We start from the raw sequence: 18,973 nt of genomic DNA on the forward strand, positions 1-18,973 counted from the left end.
TTTTCTTTTGGTCAAAAAAAATGAAGAAAAAAAATGAAGATTGTATATCAAATATTTAAAAAGAAATTTAAGTTATACTCCGCAATAATAGCTTTTAACAACTATGATAACTGTTAGCTATTTTAATAGTATTGACTAAATATTAGTATTATAATGCTTTATAATGCAGTCTGTCGATTTTTAAATATTAATTTAAACATTATATCATTAAATAATACTCTTCCGTCTCATTTTGTTTACTTGTTATTTCTTTTTGGATGTCTAAGACATGCAAATAATTATTATTTCCATAATAACATTTATAATTATTAATGAATAGTTTTTAGTGACTAAATTCTTAACATACGTGTTTTGTCAAACCATGCAAACAAAATGGGACGGAGGAAATATTTCAAATAAGATGGTATAATTTTATTATTTGTAAGACAATTAATTTGATTTTTTTTGGAAAGTCCATTAATTAATATTTATTTATTTTCTAGTATATGGTACGAGATTATGCTTTTCTAGTAGTTTAATAGTTCTTTGGCAAGTAATTATTCTTACTATTAATAAAAATTACTTTTTTTAAATATAAATGTCTCGTATATAAATGTTTCTCATTTAAATTTTGTATTCTTTAATCATTGCATCTAATATATTGTCGTTTTTCATTTATTGTCATTTTTCATTTATTGTATTTATAATTAATTTATAAAATTTCTAAAAATGTTTCAATTTTCTTAAAGAAAGAATTAATATTTGGAATTATACCAGTTTCGATTTTGAGACGGCTTTAATCGGTTTTAATTTTTTTCTTACTCAACTTTTTCTTAGAGGGGAAATCACTCAAACCTAATTTATACTCAAGAAGTCAAACTATATCTTTCCTTACATATTAAATTGAACTATATACATTAAATTAAACTAGCATAATTTAAAAAATAAAAATAAAAATAAAGTAAAGTAGCATACTTTAAAAGCACTGTTAGTAGGTTACCACACTAATAAACCAAATAGGAGGATATAAATATAGCACACCACAACCCCACAATTTGCATAATCTCCAAATACTAATAAAAAATAAAAGAGAAACAAAAAAAACTATTTAAAAAAAAAAATTAAAACAGAAAACAGAGACGAGAGAGAGAGGAGAGACCCTTCTTCACGCGTTTACCACCTCCCTCCTCTTCTTCTTCTTCCTCCTTCTGCTCAAATTCCTTCTCTCTATATTTGCAGGGGAATTCACATTCCTTTCAATTCCTTCCCGTTTCCCTTCAACTTCCCCCCCTCTCCCCCCCTCTCTCTCTCTCTCTCTCTCTCTTTGACTGTTTAAAATTCTCTGTTTCTCTCCATGTCAGAGATCCATGGAAGACCTATTAATCTCTGTTAATTCGTTTCTATTTCCAGATCCGTACCAACCTAGTGCACCTTACCTCACCTAAAATCGTTTCACCTCCTCGAATCTCAGCCGTCTGATCGGAACTTACAGATCCTTCGGCCTCATATATAAAAACCCAACATGAAGACCACATCCCGGCTCTTCACAATCGGACTAGTGACCTCTTGGTACTCCTCAAATATCGGGGTTCTGTTACTGAATAAGTACTTGCTAAGCAATTATGGGTTCAAGTACCCGATCTTTCTCACCATGTGCCATATGACCGCTTGTAGTTTGCTAAGCTATGTGGCCATTGCATGGATGAAGATGGTTCCTATGCAGACAATTCGTTCCCGCCTTCAATTCCTCAAGATCTCCGCCTTGAGTCTCGTTTTCTGTGTGTCGGTCGTGTTTGGTAATATTTCCTTGAGGTTTCTTCCCGTTTCGTTTAATCAGGCTATTGGAGCTACGACGCCGTTTTTCACTGCAATTTTCGCTTATTTGATGACCCTTAAGAGGGAGGCATGGCTTACTTACGTCACCTTGATTCCCGTCGTTACTGGAGTTATTATTGCCAGTGGGGTATGTGTTCAGTTTTTTTTTTTTTTTCCTGTTTAAATGATTGGAGTTCTATTTATCTGAATTTTGAGATGGTTTTGCTCTTATTGATGCTAAATTAGTTGATCTTTAATAGGAATTGCTTGAAACTTTAGCTGTTTAGTTGAATTTCCTATGTATTTATATTTATCTAGGGAAGATATAAGAATGGCTTATTCTAATTTGAGTTGCTAATGGGATTTAGTTGAATTTTAGTGGAGCAGTTTGATTTTTTAAGTGAATAGTGTCGGGTATTGAAATTGGCTGTGGTTGCTTGGGCCTTTTGCTTCTAGTTCTTGTTGAAAAAGTTTTTGATGATGGGGGGGAGAAATATAATATTGTGTGGTTGGAATGACTATGAAATTTCAAATCAAAAGTGGAATGAAGAAAAATGGTTGGGTTTGTTGCAGTATATAGTGATTGTTTTTTGTCTCATAGGGCTGTTATCATCTAGGGCTTATGGTTGTTTATTTAGAATATTTATCCAATTCCATTACTTGGAAATCATCTCAAGTAACCTTTGATGGCGTTGAGGTTTTCTTTTCCAAGGGTTTACTATTTTTGCTTCTTAAATGAGTTTTTTTTTTTTTTTTTTTTTTTTTTTTGTCTCTTTTAAATTTTGCAATATGGGAATCTCTGTAGTGTTCTATGCTACACAAATGATCTGCCGAGGCTAAAAACTTTTCTCTGGTCACAGGGTGAACCGAGTTTTCATCTATTTGGGTTTATAATGTGTATTGCTGCTACAGCTGCAAGGGCACTCAAATCAGTGCTGCAAGGGATTTTGCTTTCATCCGAGGGGTACAGATCTTTGCCTTTTGTTTTCTGTATTATTTGTGTGATTCAAGTTGTGGTACTAATTCTTTCATACTTCAATGATCTAAAAATGGAAATGGACACTAAAAATGTTTGTGACTTCTTTTTAGGGAGAAGCTGAATTCTATGAACTTACTACTGTACATGGCTCCTATAGCTGTTGTGTTTCTACTCCCTGCAACTCTTATTATGGAAGATAACGTGGTTGGCATTACACTGGCTCTTGCCAGAGACGATATCAAGATTGTTTGGTACCTACTATTCAACTCGGCGCTTGCATATTTTGTAAATTTGACCAATTTTTTGGTCACAAAACACACCAGTGCTCTGACCCTACAGGTATTTGTTGCTTTCACAAATGCTCTTCCATTGTTTATTCCCCCCCCCCCCCCCCCCCCCAAACCAAAAAAAAAAAAAAAAACAAACATTGATATTGCCATAAGAGTACTAGTATGTGCTTTCAGGAGTGGTTCTTAAGAAAGCCATGAAATCGTGTAGGTGCTAAATCTAATCCCCTCTGAAGCATGAAATTACAAGAATCTAAGCAATTTTAGTTTCTTGCATACTTCACTTTTGTTACTTAGGAAATAGACAATGTTTGGTGCTAGTTAAAAATTTTCAACTCTGTGAAGGACACATTGAGGGATTATAAGAATTTGAAGGCTCAGTTGCATGTTGGCTGCCAGAATTGAGTTTTATATATCTCGCCAAAAACTTGAATTGCTTCTTTTTCCTTATTTGTTATGAATCCACTTCTTTTTCCTTAAATAATTGCTAGAGGCTTCTGATTTTCTTCCATATAAGTGGCTTTCTCTCCATTGGTATTTCTATAGTCCCATATTTTGTTTGATTCTTCAGTTCAAGTACTAATTTGATGAACAGTGACTCCGGTCAGGAATTATTGGTCTGACCAAGTTCTTGAAGTTCTGGGTATTCATTTGAAATTTGGTCTCTGTTTAAGAATCATATTTAGGCAAGTGAATTCGATGGCAATGAGAAAAGACGTCACTGAGCATTAGGTTGTTGGACTAGACTATTATTTCTAGATGTTAGATTTCTCCCTTAGTGTTTGAGGAACTATAAAGACTAATCCATTGGACTTAGTTTGGTGTTTAAATGGTATTGAGTTGTGTTAGGTTCCCACAGTTTTTGGTCAACCTTCTTTAGTGCTTTTCTTTCCTGCATTCTTAATAAATAAAAAATTCAGACGGAGAATTGTTTAACATCAAAAGCTGGGATCTCATGCTACGTTGTGGGTTTGGGGTTGCAGTTTTTGCTTGAAGTGCAGCCTTTAGATTGGAATGAGAATTTCTGTCCTAGTTATCATATGTTTGGTTTTTTAAGAAGTGCTGAAATCCCTGCATGTTATGCTCTGATGATGATGAATTTTTCCTTTCTTGAGAGCAACTTCTGTTTCTCTTCATGGTGCCCATGCCAGGAGGGTGCATGTCTGGGAAGATTCACAATTATGTTAACTGTTATATTATATTTTAACTGTTATTTTATCGTGTTTTTCATTTGTAAAGTTAACCTCTCTAATGTAAAACGAGGTATTGTTAGGGAGTTCATCATCTTGATTTTAAGAATACTATTAGGCTTATGTTCATTTTTCCTTGTTACTGTAGAAGGTAGAGCACTGCCTTTGTGGCTGAAATAATACAGTAACCATTTCTGTGTTTTACTTTTTCCAGTCTCATAATCACCCAAACTACATATTTCATTCATTATGTTAGTCGCCTGTCATGTTGAACTTTGAAGTTTTGATGCTCTTAGATTTTTTAACCAAGTTCCTTATCTTTTTCCTTCTAGAAATTCTTTTGCATTTGTGCATTATCTTTGAAGTTATTCTTTTTTTCAAGGCCTCCTTGAGCTTTGGGATTAAAAAGAAGTGTTCTTGATCTTTCAGGTTCTAGGAAATGCAAAGGGGGCAGTAGCCGTTGTGGTTTCAATTTTAATTTTCAGAAACCCAGTTTCTGTTACCGGAATGCTTGGATATACGCTTACGGTATTTGGAGTCATCCTCTACAGCGAAGCCAAGAAACGGAGCAAATGAAGAGTATTTCTGTGAAAATCTGAAGTGCAGCTTTCCACATATATATTTTGATTCCATCAGTGCCAGGACAGGAAAACAGCAGCAAAGCTTCTTAGGGAACAGTTTGGGCTGCGAATGGCGCCTATGGATTTTGCCTCTAAATTCTATTTTTTCTTTAACGCGGAACCTGGAGATTGGTTTCCATTTGTATCAGCAACAGGTGCAGGATTAGCAACAAGTAGAAAACTTAAAATAAGTCCATTTATCTCTATTTGTCCCGGACAGGGGTTGTAGAGGAAATACTATTTTTCTCTTTTTTTTTTTAAATTCTTTCAGGAAATGATTGTAGAATTGGGTCTTACAGAATCAGTTTGTTGTTGACATTTTCATATTGATTAATTAATGAAGAAACTGTCCAAATTTTTACTGCAATTTACACTTGTGATTTCAGCGTTTGGTACTGGGTGCTGTTTTTTTTTTCCCCTTGTGAATATCATTCAATTCCTCAGCCTCCATCTGTTTCAGAAAGTATTTATTTTTGGAAAATATTCTTAAAAGGGTTCTCTTTGGAAAATTTGAAAGATAATTTTCAAATACTTCATCTTCTATTATTTGATTGTCTTATTAAGGATTAATTAAAATGGTTATTTTAACTCGTAAGACTAAAAAATATTTAGAATTATAAAATAACAACAATTAAACCAGCAGGATAATATTTCATAATCATTCTGATAAGTAACCAGAACCAAAAAAAAAAAAACACCTCTATGATAAACTAAGAGTCGTCAAATTTGGATCATTCCTGTGCTTGTCCCATGTCGCTTCAAATTGCAAGCCCTTGCATCTTCAAGTTACAGAGGAGGAAAAAAAAAAAGAGAGAAAAATAAAATGTAAATCAAAGGGTAGAGATTAAAAAAAAGGAAAAAAAATTCGAGAAAATAGGAGAAAACTACAAGTACAGAGAAAACAATAGAATGTTCCTTACTGATGAAGCAAGATCAGTATCTCAAGGACTTCTCTTCTAATTTCTTCACGAGCTGGTTTTAACGCTGCTTCCTTATGTAGAACAACAAGTTCATCCGCTAATCTGTACAAGGACATGAGGACAGGAATCTAGAAATGTGATCTTAATTTAACTAGAAGGTTACTTGCTTAGACATAAGATTCAGTTTTTAATAGATGTTGTGGTTATTCATATCCTCAAGTCAAAGTTGCCCACAAATTGGGGTGGAAGAAGAAATAAACAGTTCTGATATGGAAAAAAACAATCATACTCGATTCACCTTTCAATATAAGGCGTGTTCCTTATCCATGTCAGTTTTAGAACTGTTTGGACTCGTTTGAGAACCTGCACAAGACTGGGGGATTAGTACATCCTGAAAGCCTTGCTCATGAAAATCTTTAATTGATTTTGGATCAGAAGTAAAAAACTTAAAACAATGAGAAAAGGAAAAATCTACCTGATAAGCAAACTAAATGGTCCTGAGCAAAAGACAAGAAAAAGGAAATGCAAGAGAGATACAAAAAGGCCAGAGTTCAACTATAAAGGCTCAAAGCAAAGACAACCAGAAAAATAAAATAAACAAAATGAAAAAAAACTGACAGAGAACAGAAAACAAGATAGAAGTCTTCACTGTTGTATTTATAGTTATTATTGACCAATTGAATATTTTTCTACGGCAAACTTTAATTTGCATGCAACCTGTTTGATACTAATTAATACTAATTAACACTGAAAAGAATTAGTCCTTGTTGAATTACAAGAGCATTTCATTATTCTTACGAGCAGAACAGTTTCATTGTCATCAACATGCATCAAAGAAAAGCGGAAAAAAATCCTTCTGAATCATAAGTTAAGAGCATTGTTATTATTCTTACCAGCAGAACAGTTTCATTGTCATCAGCATGCATCCACTGAAAGAAAAGTGGAAAAATCCTCCTAAAATGAGCTAATAACACAAGACCAACAGCATGAAAAAATGGTTCTATGAATGTAAGCCATGCAACACGGCGATCCTTATTCCTTGGTTGGCGCTCCAAGTGTCCTAACATCTCATTGAGTATCCTCTCAAACCTGAAAAAAGAAAGAAACAATGAAAAACTAGATAAATCCATAATGATTTGCGCTTAAAAAATAAGTAAGTAGAACAAAGAGGTTTGTTTAGAATAAGCAAATGAAATACACATTCCACAGCACTATAATTTATTCTATCTGCTGGAACCATTATAGAGGCAACAAAATGCAATCTGCCATTCCAATATTTACATAATATGGACATGTATAAACCGAATTTGAGCAGCTAATGAATTGAGTATTTCAATTTTCATACAATTTAAAACTAATAACAATCAAATAATAATTTATGAATTCAAGAACGAGGACACTTAAGTTTATTCTATATTACTAAAATGGTTTATCTAAATTTCAATAGCAATTGTCAAATACACTTTCAAGTCAAGCCCAAGAGTGAAAGTTAAAACTTTATAAACTTCAAGCCTCAAATGCTTCAGCTTAGTTTTATTCAACTACACATCTAAGAGGAACTAATTAAATTCCTTACTCAACTTCTATAAAAGACAAGTAAAACTAAGAATATATGGTGAAGTAAATCATCCTGACTCAATAAGTTCAAGCAAGAAGAAAACAATATCATGCCTCCTCCTTTTATCCAATATCTAGTTCATTTGTCAGAACCAGGGTCCCTAGATAATTCACTTAATAATTTTATTTGCAACCTTCCTCTAAAAATTTTAGTACCAATCATTGCACCATTCATCTTTTGCAGCTTTACTAACTACACAGGATTTAGAAAACAAAGATAGCAGGCAATTCCCAGATCAAATGGCAAACTTAATCATGTAAAAGAAAAAGCAGGAAAAACAGGTAGACTATATGTATACCAAGGACTACGAGGATTATTGCACTGGATATTAGTCACTAAAAGCACTGACATCTCAACTACATGATGCCAGATCTCATCAGCAGAAGCAATATTCTGACAACATGCATCAAGAATCACATCTTCATACCAACCAAACTCAGCAGCACTCAAATTTTTTGCAAGATGTATGAAACTAATCATGCCTTGTCCCTGAAACAGAAAGACAAAAGAGAGTTACCCAATGATAACACTTAATTTGTTCAAAATAGTTCTATCCTCTCATAATCATTCTTTGCAATGCCTTATAGAATCCCAACATAACTAAAGACATAAATTATAAAGATTAACTACAGCAGCAATGATGTAGAAAAAGAGGAATTTTGAAATTTAACTTCCCTCCAATTCATGACCTCCATCCACTGCCTTATATGCATGTTGTACTCTTTCTCATTTGATGGAGATGATGTAAGAAAACAACAGTTGATTTAGAACTATTTTAAAGAACATTTTGTGAAACTTATAATTTGTCCATGTCAGTCCCTCTAGTACTAAAAATAAATAAGGCTAAAAGTCAGAGCATTTGGAAGGTTATTGTCTGCTTCATGAAAAAAAAAGAAATGTTACTATCATTTGAGAAGATGATCCTTTTCTCCTCAAAACATCAATTTTCCCCGCAGTAGACAATTTAATTAGACTCATGTTACAAGTATTGCACATAATGAGAAAAGGATATTCAAGAACATACATACTTTCACCTCCGGTGACCAGTGATCAAGTGCAGTCAACCCACAAGGAATCACCAAATTAGATAACCTTCCCAAATGCGGATAATCAACCTACCAAAATAAATAAACAATGAAACAGCATTAGCACAACACCAGTTAAACACAAACAAACCCCTAAAGTGTCATAAGGACCTCAAATATAATAATAATAATACCAAAAAAAAAAAAAATCCAAATCTTTCAAACCTGAGTAACAAACCATCTAAACTGATAGGCAGCCAAAATGGCATACCCAACAGGAGCTCTAGCTGAAGCAGCAGAAACCTCATCTCCATCAGCATCCTTATCAATACAACTCTCTTTAATATTCTCTTTCAACAAAGGCAAAACCTCAGGCATCAATTCCACCACTAACCTCTTCTCTTCACTCACCGAACCACAATCCAATCCTAACAGCTCACTAACTCTCCTCTCATTTCTATCCCCAAAGCTGCTCCCACAATAAGCTTTAGAGAGCTCCATAAAAGCTGCAGTCGCCATAACAGAAAGCTCATTGGGTATCCATGAAAGCAATTCATGGGTCGAGGTTTGAGAGGACGACAACAATGCACATGCTAAAGCGAAGTCCTTAATTGAATTGTGGATTAAGGTTTCAGTGGTTTGAGGGTTAGAGAGAAGAGATTCGAGTATGGATTTCGTTGAGACATTTGTACCTTCAGGTGGTTTGTAGTTTATTCTGGAAACAGAGTCCAGTATTGCAGCTGATAACCTGAATCAGTGAGAGAAATTCAGTATAAAAGAAAGTTATAAATAAAATATAGAAGTACAGAGAAGAAGAAGCTTACCGAATTAGATGGCTATGGAGAACTGAGAAAGAAGACATGTTTTGGCTCTCAATTGGTTGCAAATCTTCCGTGATTGTTCAAACTTGGATGGTTATATAAGGTTTTTACAGCTGCTAAACGGCATCCCACTCTGACTCAACGACATCAACTCTATCGAAACGGTGGCGTGACAAGCGGCCTAGTTTCGACCCAATTAGCTGATAGGCCCAAAGGATAAACTCGTAAATATCGACAAACAATAAGGTTAATTTTCGTAATTTTACAGAACGCCATTTACCCATTTTACTCCGCCCATTTACTAGCTACCATTTCACCTCTCTGAAAAAAAAAAAAAACTTCATCGCTGCTGTTACCTTTATCCCTTTCCTTTTTTTTTTTTTAATTATTTTTTAAATATAATCCAAAATGGAATTACTGACCGGCGACCGGCCAGTACCGAACTCTACAGACTTTCCTCAACAAATATCTCCTTTTCCGGCGACCGGAAACCTTCTCATCTCCAATCCAATGGCTAACATTCACTCATCAGATATCGACCGTCAAAACTTGCCGCCACAGAAGCTCCGTCCTATCAGAGCAAACGGCAGGTCCCCGTCGAGCTCTCAGATAAATGATCTGTCGTTGGCGGCTGGGTTAGACGGGACACTGGAGAACTTAGGGCTTTTGGCAGACCAGGTGTGTGGGATAAATAGAGAGGCTTGCGAGTATTTCAAGCCGCCAGCGAAAGCGGAGGCCAGTGACGTGGCGGTTACTGGCTTTGGGGAGCTTAGGGCTCCGTATTTGGTGGAAGATTCGGAGACAATCGGATCGGGTGCGGGTGCAGGGAATCAAAACCCGAATAGCGAGGGAGGTGCTTTGGTGGATGAATTTAGGTGAGTTTTCTTTTTCAGAAGTTTATCCAAGAAATTATTGATTTTATGTATGAAAAAAAATTGTTTTTTTATTATTTTATTTTGCTTAATGCTTACCCTTTTTTATATTATCAGAATTTAATTGTCAAATTTAACAATTACTAATAATTGAGCTCAAACAAGCTGCTCACAAAGCCTAAACGAGCTGAATCTCAAGCTTGGCTCATTTAAGAATCATTTGCACCCATACACAGCTTAGTAATTTCTGCGGTAAGGCAGAATCAAGGCATTACTTCAATCTGAAAACTATATTATTATCTGGTGGAATCTGTTCAAGAAACTCATTTTGTGGATATTAGACCACAGATGATTTCTTTGGATACCAATTTAGTTAATTGAGTCTTCTGTGTTTCAGTTCATCTTCAGATGATGATTCATCAGGAGCAGGAATGAATGAAAGTGCAAGGCGGAAGAGAAAAAGAAAAACAAGGGAAAAGCTTGAGAATTTTTTGGAAAATATGGTAAGGCAAATTTTGCAAAAGCAAGACCAGATGCATAAGCAATTGATAGAGACAATGGAGAGGAAAGAGCTTGAGAGAATAATGAGAGAAGAAGCTTGGAAACAGCAGGAGAAAGAAAGGAGGAAAAGGGATGAAGAAGTACGCGCCCAAGAGAATGCTCGAAGCCTTGCCCTCATTTCTTTTATTCAGAATGTGATGGGCCATAAAATTGAAATCCCTCAGTCTTTGACAACAGAGTTTCCTCTTGCACCTCAACCTTTGACAACAGAGTTTCCTCTTGCAGCAAGCCATGGAGAAAAGGATGGAAGCAGTATTTGTATTCAAAGTGATCTGAAGTCTGATCCAAGTAATAGAAGATGGCCAGATACTGAAGTACAAGCCCTTATAATGCTACGAACTGCTTTAGAACAGAAGTTTCGAGCTATGGGTGCCAAATGCTCTAATATATGGGATGAGGTATCTGCAGGAATGTCCAATATGGGCTATAATCGAACTGCAAAAAAGTGTAAAGAGAAATGGGAAAACATCAACAAGTACTTCAGAAAATCAATGGAAAGCGGTGGAAAGAAGCGGCATGAAAATAGTAAGACTTGCCCATATTTTCATGAACTGCATATTTTATACAAAAATGGTTTTGTCAATCCAGGAAATGCTAACATTGAAAATGAGGCCAATAGTAGTAAGGAATAAAGGATAGACCTTAAAACACTGGTTTAAGCCTTTGATAGAGAAGGAAAACAGGAAAGCACCTGAAATTTACAAGATTCGGATCTTTCTTTGATTGTGCTTTTTAGTCAATTAAGGTATCTGTATGATCTTTGGATAAAACCTTCTTGATGCATTAGTTGTTTGCATATTGACTATGCATGAAAAGTTCTGTGACAATTGTTGTCTAACAAAATGGATAGAAAAGATTCATTATAGCTAAATATTCCTCTTCTCAGTTTCTTTTTCGTAAATGAGCTCTCAAAGGGGCAAAGGGTGTTAGGGTATTAGCTCAATGACCTTTATCTTAGTCTCTTTTTATCATTATTCTCTGTACATTCTGATTTCTCGATGGCTGATAATCCAGGGTATTGATTAAATGTTTCATTTCTTTTCTTTCCTGTGTAGATGATATTGCATTAAGATTCACTAGTCTACTAGATATGATTGGAAGTAGAATACTAAATCAATCGTATTTTTATGTTCTTATAATTATTATTAATTCATTTTCATATATACATGGTTACACGTGGTTTTACTATTCTTGTAATTCAGGATTTTTAGGGTCAGGATTAGTAGTTACTCCCTCTATTCACAAATACATTATACAGGTCCTTGAAGGTAGTTTTTTTTTTTTTTTCTAAGTTCGTCAACAACATTTTAAGTAGTAAAAGTCAAAACTTTGAACGTTATTTTCTATAATGTTTGAACTAGTTTTTAGACTTTTAGTCTTTTATAAAAGGTTAATCCATATATCGTTTAGCTTTTTATGAAAAACTACTCAAACAGCTACTAGCTATTCAAATAGTTAAAGGCTACTAAAACAGTTTTGAGAATCGCAAGGAATAATTAATAATGTGTTTTTTAATTACCTACAACAACTTTAAACGAATTTATAGATGGAGGGAACATTAATTACCAGCCATCAATAGTAATTGCCAATTGGAACAGGTCTAAGTTTGCTGTTAAAAGTTAAAACATTCGAAAAAGAATAAGAAGTGTACAATAAGATGGCGACCAAATTACTTTACGTGCTGTCAGGTAATAAAAGGTTTTATCTTTTGTTCTTCATCATAGGGTGCAAGTGCATGCTGTGGTGGTGGCATATATAATAGCATGTGACTATGTCGCTTGCAATTTAAGGGTCGGGCAAAACTACAGTGAGTGAGCGAGTGAGTCATCCAATTGGGCCCCCTCAGTTCCACCTTTATTATCTTTACCATGCCAGTCTTCTTCGTGAAAAAAAATTATTAAAACAAAATGCTTTCATATATTCTAAAAATAATAATTGTAATAATGGTCCATTTCATTTGGATAGTTTAGTTGATATTTGATTTTTAAATTATAGTGGTTAGTGGGTATATAAACCCACAAGCATTGCATCTTATAAACTATTAGTTATTCAAACTTGTGGCTCTTTCAATAATATTAATTAAGAAAATAAAATAATAAAGAAAAAAATTTTGGTAGTATAAGTAAGTTGGACATCTGACCGAACCTAAGCCTCTTTCTATGAGAAAATATCGTGTCTTCTGGTTTACGCTACCATTGTGAGGTTTCAAGTTCGAATCCTTTTCATTATAAATATTTTTATCATCCTTTTCATTATAAATATTTTTACCATCTCGTTGATCCAAAAAGAGAGCTACCTGGATTGTTTCGGTCCTTTTCATTATAAATGTTTTTATCACCTTGGTTATCCAAAAGGAGAACTATCCATATTGTGTACTCACAATGTTAGTGGATCTATTGGGCTTTCCAATGCATGCTTCGGCAATTTTAATTACATTAATCGTTAATCGATTAATTATTAAAAAATAAATAAAATTAAATGGATGATTTATTTTCTAAGTTTAGAATATATTATAACAGAAATGAAACATTGAACTTGAGAAAATTAAATTGTTTTTGCATTACTTTTAACTCATATACTATTGTTGTATCTGCACTAATTTGACAAATAAAGTTTTCACCTAATTAAGAAATATATCATTTATTATACAGTTCCTTTCAAATACAACTATTTAATGGCATGCAAAATTTATCTCTAAATGCTTTTTTTTTTTTTTTTGGTAAACTCTAAATGTATGTAATTTAAATAGATCTAAAAAAACAATATAAAAGTTATGATTGGTGAACTGTAATAAAATGTAATATAATTTAATATAAAAATATTATATAAAATGCATTTGATTATATTTTAATTCATAAAATAGAGTTTTAAACTTAAATGCCACTGATATAAAAATCTCACCATTCATATTTAAAAAAATAATAATGTGTAAAATCATAAAATTAATTTTAAAAACTGTTTCTACTAAAATTAAAATTTGAAGATGTTACATTTTGTTAAGCAGTAAAATTTCCTGCGAAACAAACAGAACAGAAAAATGCCGCGTAATCGAGACCGTTGAACCAGACAAACACATAGATACAGAAATTTTGGTCGTGGAGCCCAAATTACTTCCAGCGAAGATATTATCTCTCTCTCTTTCTCTGTCATCATAACAATCATCCACTTCTCTCTCTATCCCTTCGCTGCAAAAAGCGCACAAATCCCATTCTCCGCTCCTCTCTCTCCTTCTTTATAACTTCGGTTCTTGGTTCTTTAAGGACTATAAACTTTCTTTGACTCTTCTAGTCTCATTCAACTTCTCTTCAATTTTCTTTTTCATTTTTTTTTTTTGTTTTTTTGACTGCCGTTATCTTTCGCTGTCAGATCGAGAATTTCAGCTCAAGTTTATTCTTCCATTAAGGTATGCACCTTTCATTTTGTTGAGCAATTTCAGATTTTGATATCGTTTCCATTTTCCTTTCTAGTTATAGATCTTAACCCATTTTCGCTTTTGTAATTACTCTCTGGCTTTTGACGCCTAATTAGATCAATTAATTGGGATTTAGCTGTGATATTCTGATTTAAGGACTTGCATTTCCGTTTCCTTTTGGTCTCAGATCGGTAGCAAAATTTGTATTTCGAGGTTTATATTTTGTTTGTATTAATATTCAGAAAGCAAAGATAGAAGATTTTACCTCCTCTGCGTCTTAAATATATCAATTCCAGTTAAAAGTTCAAATTTTTTGCTAGTATTGCTTCTTTTTTTGTGCCATTATTTTTACTTGATTTATTGTAATAGTACAGATAGTTCAAAAGAGAAGAGTGTTTTAGTAAAGCTGATTGGTGGTTTTCTTTTTAATTGGTAGGTAATTGTGGAGAAGTAAAAGAACAGTTGGATCTAAGACATATACATATTCTTTAGCGGCCACTATGTCTTTTACTGGTACCCAGCAGAAATGCAAGGCTTGTGAGAAGACTGTTTATCCTATGGAACTTCTATCAGCGGATGGTATTTCTTACCATAAGTCTTGCTTTAAGTGCTTTCACTGCAAAGGCACTTTGAAGGTACCAATATCTTAATTTGTGGATTAGCTTGCTTTATGCTCTTTCGCGAAGTAATGCTAAATATGATTGTTTGTTTAACATACTACTAGAAACCAGTGGACTTCTAGGATAATGAGTTGTTAATTTCATTGATTATGTGAAACTAAGTGGAATTATCTACATTATTGCTTGTTTATTGATGTTTTTAGCCTACAATATGCTAGCGACCTTTGATTTTACGTATACTTTTTTCTTTTTCTTCCTTAAATCAACTGTTTTTTTAGAGATTACCTTGAGAAAGAATTCTTTATCATTGACAAATTACATACCAATTTGTTTATCATTGTTTGTAATACAGACAGACAACTTTGTGCTTACCACGTTGTGTGATTTGTATGGTTCCAGCTGAGCAATTATTCCTCGATGGAAGGTGTATTATACTGTAAGCCTCACTTTGAGCAACTGTTCAAGGAGACGGGAAATTTCAACAAAAATTTTCAATCACGTATGTCTCTTATCCTTGCTGGGCTAAATTCTTTTATTCAATTGCCAATTTTTTTTTATTTTAGCTTTTTTTAATTGAAATTACTTTAATTTTCAACAGCTGCAAAGTCAGCTGAGAAGTTAACTCCTGAACTGGTAAACATTCCCTCAAATGCTGCATATATTTATATATATATCACTTTGTGCATTTCTGCATGTGCTGTTGTATTTTGTTGCTTAGATTTGTTTCTGATTGTCAATAGCTTGTTCTGATTTCAGACAAGGTCACCTAGCAAAGCTGCTAGCATGTTTTCTGGGACACAAGAAAAATGTGCTACTTGTGGTAAAACAGCTTATCCACTCGAGAAGGTACGGTATTATGAAGATTTAAAAATTTCATAATATGCAATGTCATACATTTACCACTACCTTATAGCTTTCCCCCAATCAAGATTTTGACCGCTTGACTTAGTTAATGGTTTTCTTTGTTGATTAATGTCTTCCCTTGAATTGCTTGCTTATAAAGTCCATATGAATGAAGTTCAACTAAAAATAAATATTCTGAGGCAAATACATTGGTTTCTATTTCAGATAGTGCATCTCTTTGTGACAATAATTATCTGCATGTCCTTCGTGGCATAAACCCATGGATTAAGGGCCACTCTGATTACAACCAACTGCAATTTATTTCCTACTAGCTTAAAAGATCTGGAAAAGTGCTTCTCCTATAGATTGAAAGACTACCCCAACTTAACCTTAACTCATTATTTAAGTTGTTCAATTATTTGGTATATCATTGCTTTCATCGCATGCTCTTTTTGTCATCTGCAATGAATAGCAGGGCACTAATATCACAGTATGCTTACAGTATATTCTCAATTGTTAGTAGATGTTGCCATGCCATCCTGTGAAGTAAAGTTGAATCACTTCCTTATGCTAAAATGATTATAAAATTTTAGAATCATAAAGTGTAAAATTCTTAGAGCAAGCCTTGGTACAACAGTTAGGTTACTTCTATCATAAGTTTTGAGGCTCGGAAACGACCTTTCTGAAGAAGAAGAATAGGTAAAGATAACCCTCCCTTGACCCTCACAATGCATGCCTAAAACTGCAGTTTGGTATTCCAAAGATAATGAATAGTAGTCTTTATCCCAAAAGTCACTTTTGTGGTTAACGACTAATTTTTGGATGCATTCAGCAGTCACCTGCATCAAGCCTACAAGAATATTTTTTCTTACTTTGATTGGTTTAACTGTAGGTTGCTTAGCATGTGTACCACCTTTATGTCATGTACTTGCTTGCATGTGGGTCCAAAGTGCAGCTACATGTCCATTACCAGCATTTTTGTATCATTTTGCCTCTCCAACCTAAGCTTTTAGAAATTTTGCTTTATCAAGTACTAAAAATCATTTATCAGAGGTTCCTGAATAGCTTCCTCTAAAGCAAGCATTAATTTGTTATCAAGATGCATCTGTATATTAAAGTCTGAAATGCTATGACTTAGTATGACAAATTCCTCCATCTCTATGTTTTTCATGTGGTGCTTACCATCTGTAAGAGGCTAGTCTGAATGCATCTCTCTTGTTAGAGATGAAGTATCTGTTATTATATTTTTAGTTGGGCTCTTCAAACTTTCTGAAGGATATAAAGAAGGTACCTACCTGGGGTTTGTTTCTATCAAGTAGCTGAGATTTGGTGGCAAGACAAGGTTAAAATGTTCATGAGGCCTACAAAAATTAATTGGAAAGATATATTCTTACTTGGGCCAATCCTATCAGAACTTTTGGATATAGAAGCGTTTTCATATTTGGTTTGGATCTCCTTCGATAGAAGAGAACACAAGAAATAGTGAATTCCAGCTAGGACAAACCTTTAACTGACAGCTGATAATGCATAGTGGTGGTGGTTGATGTTTTAGATGTACTCTTGGAATATTACAATCTCTTTCCCTCTATGAACTTTTAAGCAGTTGGGAAAATTATTTTCCACTTTGAGAACTGAAAGGTCATGTTCCTTGAAAATGTATTGTTGTCGCGAAAGAAATGGTGCCTAAGATTCAAACTTGTCATGAAACTGAATGTTATATATTTTTATGTTGATATTCATTTATTTGTCTTTCTGGTGAGTTATCAGTCATACCATCCAATGTATGTCGTGACATGAAGAATTATATGTAGTTTCTTTTTTGTATGGAAAAAACCACAGGTAACAGTGGAAAGCCAAGCCTACCACAAGTCATGTTTCAAATGCTCTCATGGTGGCTGTTCGTTATCACCTTCAAATTATGCAGCACTTGAAGGTGTTTTGTATTGCAAACATCATTTCTCCCAACTTTTCAAGGAGAAAGGAAGCTACAACCATCTTATAAAGTCTGCATCAATGAAACGTGCTGCAGCTTCCATGCCAGAGGCCTGAATACCTTATTGACAATTTGATATCTATATCATGTGTGGCTTTCTATTTTTTTTTTGTGTGCTTTCCTTCGGCTCCGACTTCCATTTTGAGGAATTGGCAAATCTTGGTTCTGCCTCCTTTTTGGCTTTCGGCTTGTTTAATGGCCTTATCGTTGTGTTTGATTGATGGATGGGATACACATTCCCTCAATTGTAAAATGATCCATGGAGAACTTTATCTGCAAATGTGGATGTTACTAGTGCTTCTTCATTTTATGTTTCTGGGTTTGTTACAACAAGCATGGATGATGAAGTGTTCATTACTAATTTTTTCTTGTTTCTCAGGTTTCAAGAGACATATCTTCTATATGCCAATCTAACTTTTTATTGCTTCCTCAAGAGAAATAAACTTGTTGATCTTTCTCCATTAGTGGCTTTCTTAGTAAAACACAAAGCAAATTGCCTCATTTTTCTTTAGTCCTGCAAAATAAAAAACTTAAATGTAAATAATCTGAAGATAGATTTATATTGCAAAGATTATATTCCATTCTCATCTACATAACAAATTTATGTGGCCTTAATTCCTTCAGAAACAGACATTGCCAAGATAGAAATATGCATTTCTGCCCTGAAATAGGGAAAAGAAATATAATTTTATTTATTTTTTTCTTCACTTTCACAGCAATGATACAGGAACTCAAGAATATATAAATGAAAGAAGAAAAAGGGCATCTGTTTGACATCTAGATATAAGATATATTTTGGTAGTTGTTAGTTATAATTGAAAGAAGAAAAAGAGCATCTGTTTGACATCTATATATAAGATATATTTTGGTAGTTATTAGTTATTTTTACTAGCGTTTCATAAAAAGTTATTTTACCGTTTAAAAGTTAGTTTAAATGTTATATTACTGAGAACTATAAAAAAAAACGTTCAATGTTTTGACCGATCAAAAAGTTAAAAATTACTTAAAAATAACAATCAACTAAATAAGAAAACAACAAGTAGTTTTTTAGTCTTTAGACCTCATTTTAAATTGCTAAATCTAATAATATATAACTAATCACTTATATAATACTTCAATACTAATATAAATACAATAACATTTCTTTATAAAACTTACCTAAATGATTTCATGAACTACAATCTAAAAAACCAATTATTTTCTAATAAAATTTTTTATATAGTCGATTAATTAAATTGATTAATTATTCAATCTTTATCTGCCTGACAAAAATACAAAACCACAAAATATTATAATAAATGCGATTTTCAAAATCACGTCTCTAATTTCTGAATACTCCTAAATAACTCATAAAATAGAAAAAAAAAAAAAACATTTTGCGATTTTTATTTTTGTCATAGCAACTTATTATATCACAC

The 18,973-nt window shown here is 33.5% G+C and overlaps 4 protein-coding genes across 5 annotated transcripts; 3 read left to right on the forward strand and 1 right to left on the reverse strand.

The window, feature by feature from the left end:
- The first annotated feature begins 1,074 nt into the window (after nucleotides 1–1,074).
- Nucleotides 1,075–5,237, forward strand: LOC105646740 (putative sugar phosphate/phosphate translocator At3g11320). Its single transcript, XM_012232664.4, has 4 exons — nucleotides 1,075–1,942; nucleotides 2,655–2,758; nucleotides 2,884–3,112; nucleotides 4,680–5,237. Exons 1-4 carry the CDS (start codon nucleotides 1,502–1,504, stop codon nucleotides 4,824–4,826), a joined length of 921 nt encoding a protein of 306 aa, XP_012088054.1. The 5' UTR covers nucleotides 1,075–1,501; the 3' UTR covers nucleotides 4,827–5,237.
- A 238-nt stretch (nucleotides 5,238–5,475) lies between these two features.
- On the reverse strand, nucleotides 5,476–9,581 carry LOC105646727 (ARM repeat superfamily protein). 2 transcript variants are annotated; one of them, XM_089722559.1, is made up of 8 exons: nucleotides 9,258–9,581; nucleotides 8,659–9,181; nucleotides 8,437–8,523; nucleotides 7,758–7,897; nucleotides 6,684–6,879; nucleotides 6,089–6,153; nucleotides 5,791–5,892; nucleotides 5,476–5,649 (listed from the first exon to the last, which is right to left on the reverse strand). In XM_089722559.1, the coding sequence occupies exons 1-8, from the start codon at nucleotides 9,293–9,295 to the stop codon at nucleotides 5,571–5,573; spliced, it is 1,230 nt and encodes a 409-aa protein (XP_089578685.1). In that variant the 5' UTR covers nucleotides 9,296–9,581; the 3' UTR covers nucleotides 5,476–5,570. The 2 variants fall into 2 exon arrangements, with proteins under 2 accessions (XP_089578685.1, XP_012088040.1); XM_012232650.4 differs by having other exon boundaries at nucleotides 7,707–7,897; nucleotides 9,258–9,567.
- Nucleotides 9,582–9,662: 81 nt separating this feature from the next.
- On the forward strand, nucleotides 9,663–11,725 carry LOC105646720 (Homeodomain-like superfamily protein). Its single transcript, XM_012232642.4, has 2 exons — nucleotides 9,663–10,129; nucleotides 10,524–11,725. Exons 1-2 carry the CDS (start codon nucleotides 9,663–9,665, stop codon nucleotides 11,317–11,319), a joined length of 1,263 nt encoding a protein of 420 aa, XP_012088032.1. The 3' UTR covers nucleotides 11,320–11,725.
- A 2,077-nt stretch (nucleotides 11,726–13,802) lies between these two features.
- LOC105646705 (LIM domain-containing protein WLIM2b) lies at nucleotides 13,803–17,865 on the forward strand. Its single transcript, XM_012232623.4, has 6 exons — nucleotides 13,803–14,090; nucleotides 14,536–14,734; nucleotides 15,119–15,218; nucleotides 15,318–15,352; nucleotides 15,476–15,565; nucleotides 17,402–17,865. Exons 2-6 carry the CDS (start codon nucleotides 14,600–14,602, stop codon nucleotides 17,609–17,611), a joined length of 570 nt encoding a protein of 189 aa, XP_012088013.1. The 5' UTR covers nucleotides 13,803–14,090; nucleotides 14,536–14,599; the 3' UTR covers nucleotides 17,612–17,865.
- The last annotated feature ends 1,108 nt before the right edge of the window (nucleotides 17,866–18,973 follow it).

Source organism: Jatropha curcas, chromosome 6 (assembly GCF_041381405.1).
Source record: "Jatropha curcas cultivar XTBG-Jc1 chromosome 6, XTBG_Jcur_1.0, whole genome shotgun sequence".
NCBI classification, from domain to species: Eukaryota; Viridiplantae; Streptophyta; class Magnoliopsida; order Malpighiales; family Euphorbiaceae; genus Jatropha; species Jatropha curcas.

Bases quoted from the DNA above. Each gene is read 5' to 3' on its own strand.
- LOC105646740 (XM_012232664.4), top strand. From the start codon at position 1,502: ATGAAGACCACATCCCGGCTCTTCACAATCGGACTAGTGACCTCTTGG. The intron at 1,943-2,654 runs GTATGTGTTCAG...CTCTGGTCACAG, and splicing joins GAGTTATTATTGCCAGTGGG to GGTGAACCGAGTTTTCATCT. The intron at 3,113-4,679 runs GTATTTGTTGCT...TTGATCTTTCAG, and splicing joins CCAGTGCTCTGACCCTACAG to GTTCTAGGAAATGCAAAGGG.
- LOC105646727 (XM_012232650.4), bottom strand. From the start codon at position 9,295: ATGTCTTCTTTCTCAGTTCTCCATAGCCATCTAATTCG. The intron at 6,880-7,706 runs GTATACATATAG...TTCTTTTTTCAG, and splicing joins AATAATCCTCGTAGTCCTTG to GTTTGAGAGGATACTCAATG. The intron at 5,650-5,790 runs GTAAGGAACATT...TGTAACTTGAAG, and splicing joins ATACTGATCTTGCTTCATCA to ATGCAAGGGCTTGCAATTTG.
- LOC105646720 (XM_012232642.4), top strand. From the start codon at position 9,663: ATGGAATTACTGACCGGCGACCGGCCAGTACCGAACTCTACAGACTTT. The intron at 10,130-10,523 runs GTGAGTTTTCTT...TCTGTGTTTCAG, and splicing joins GCTTTGGTGGATGAATTTAG to TTCATCTTCAGATGATGATT.
- LOC105646705 (XM_012232623.4), top strand. From the start codon at position 14,600: ATGTCTTTTACTGGTACCCAGCAGAAATGCAAGGCTTGTGAGAAGACT. The intron at 14,735-15,118 runs GTACCAATATCT...GTATGGTTCCAG, and splicing joins ACTGCAAAGGCACTTTGAAG to CTGAGCAATTATTCCTCGAT. The intron at 15,353-15,475 runs GTAAACATTCCC...TTCTGATTTCAG, and splicing joins AGAAGTTAACTCCTGAACTG to ACAAGGTCACCTAGCAAAGC.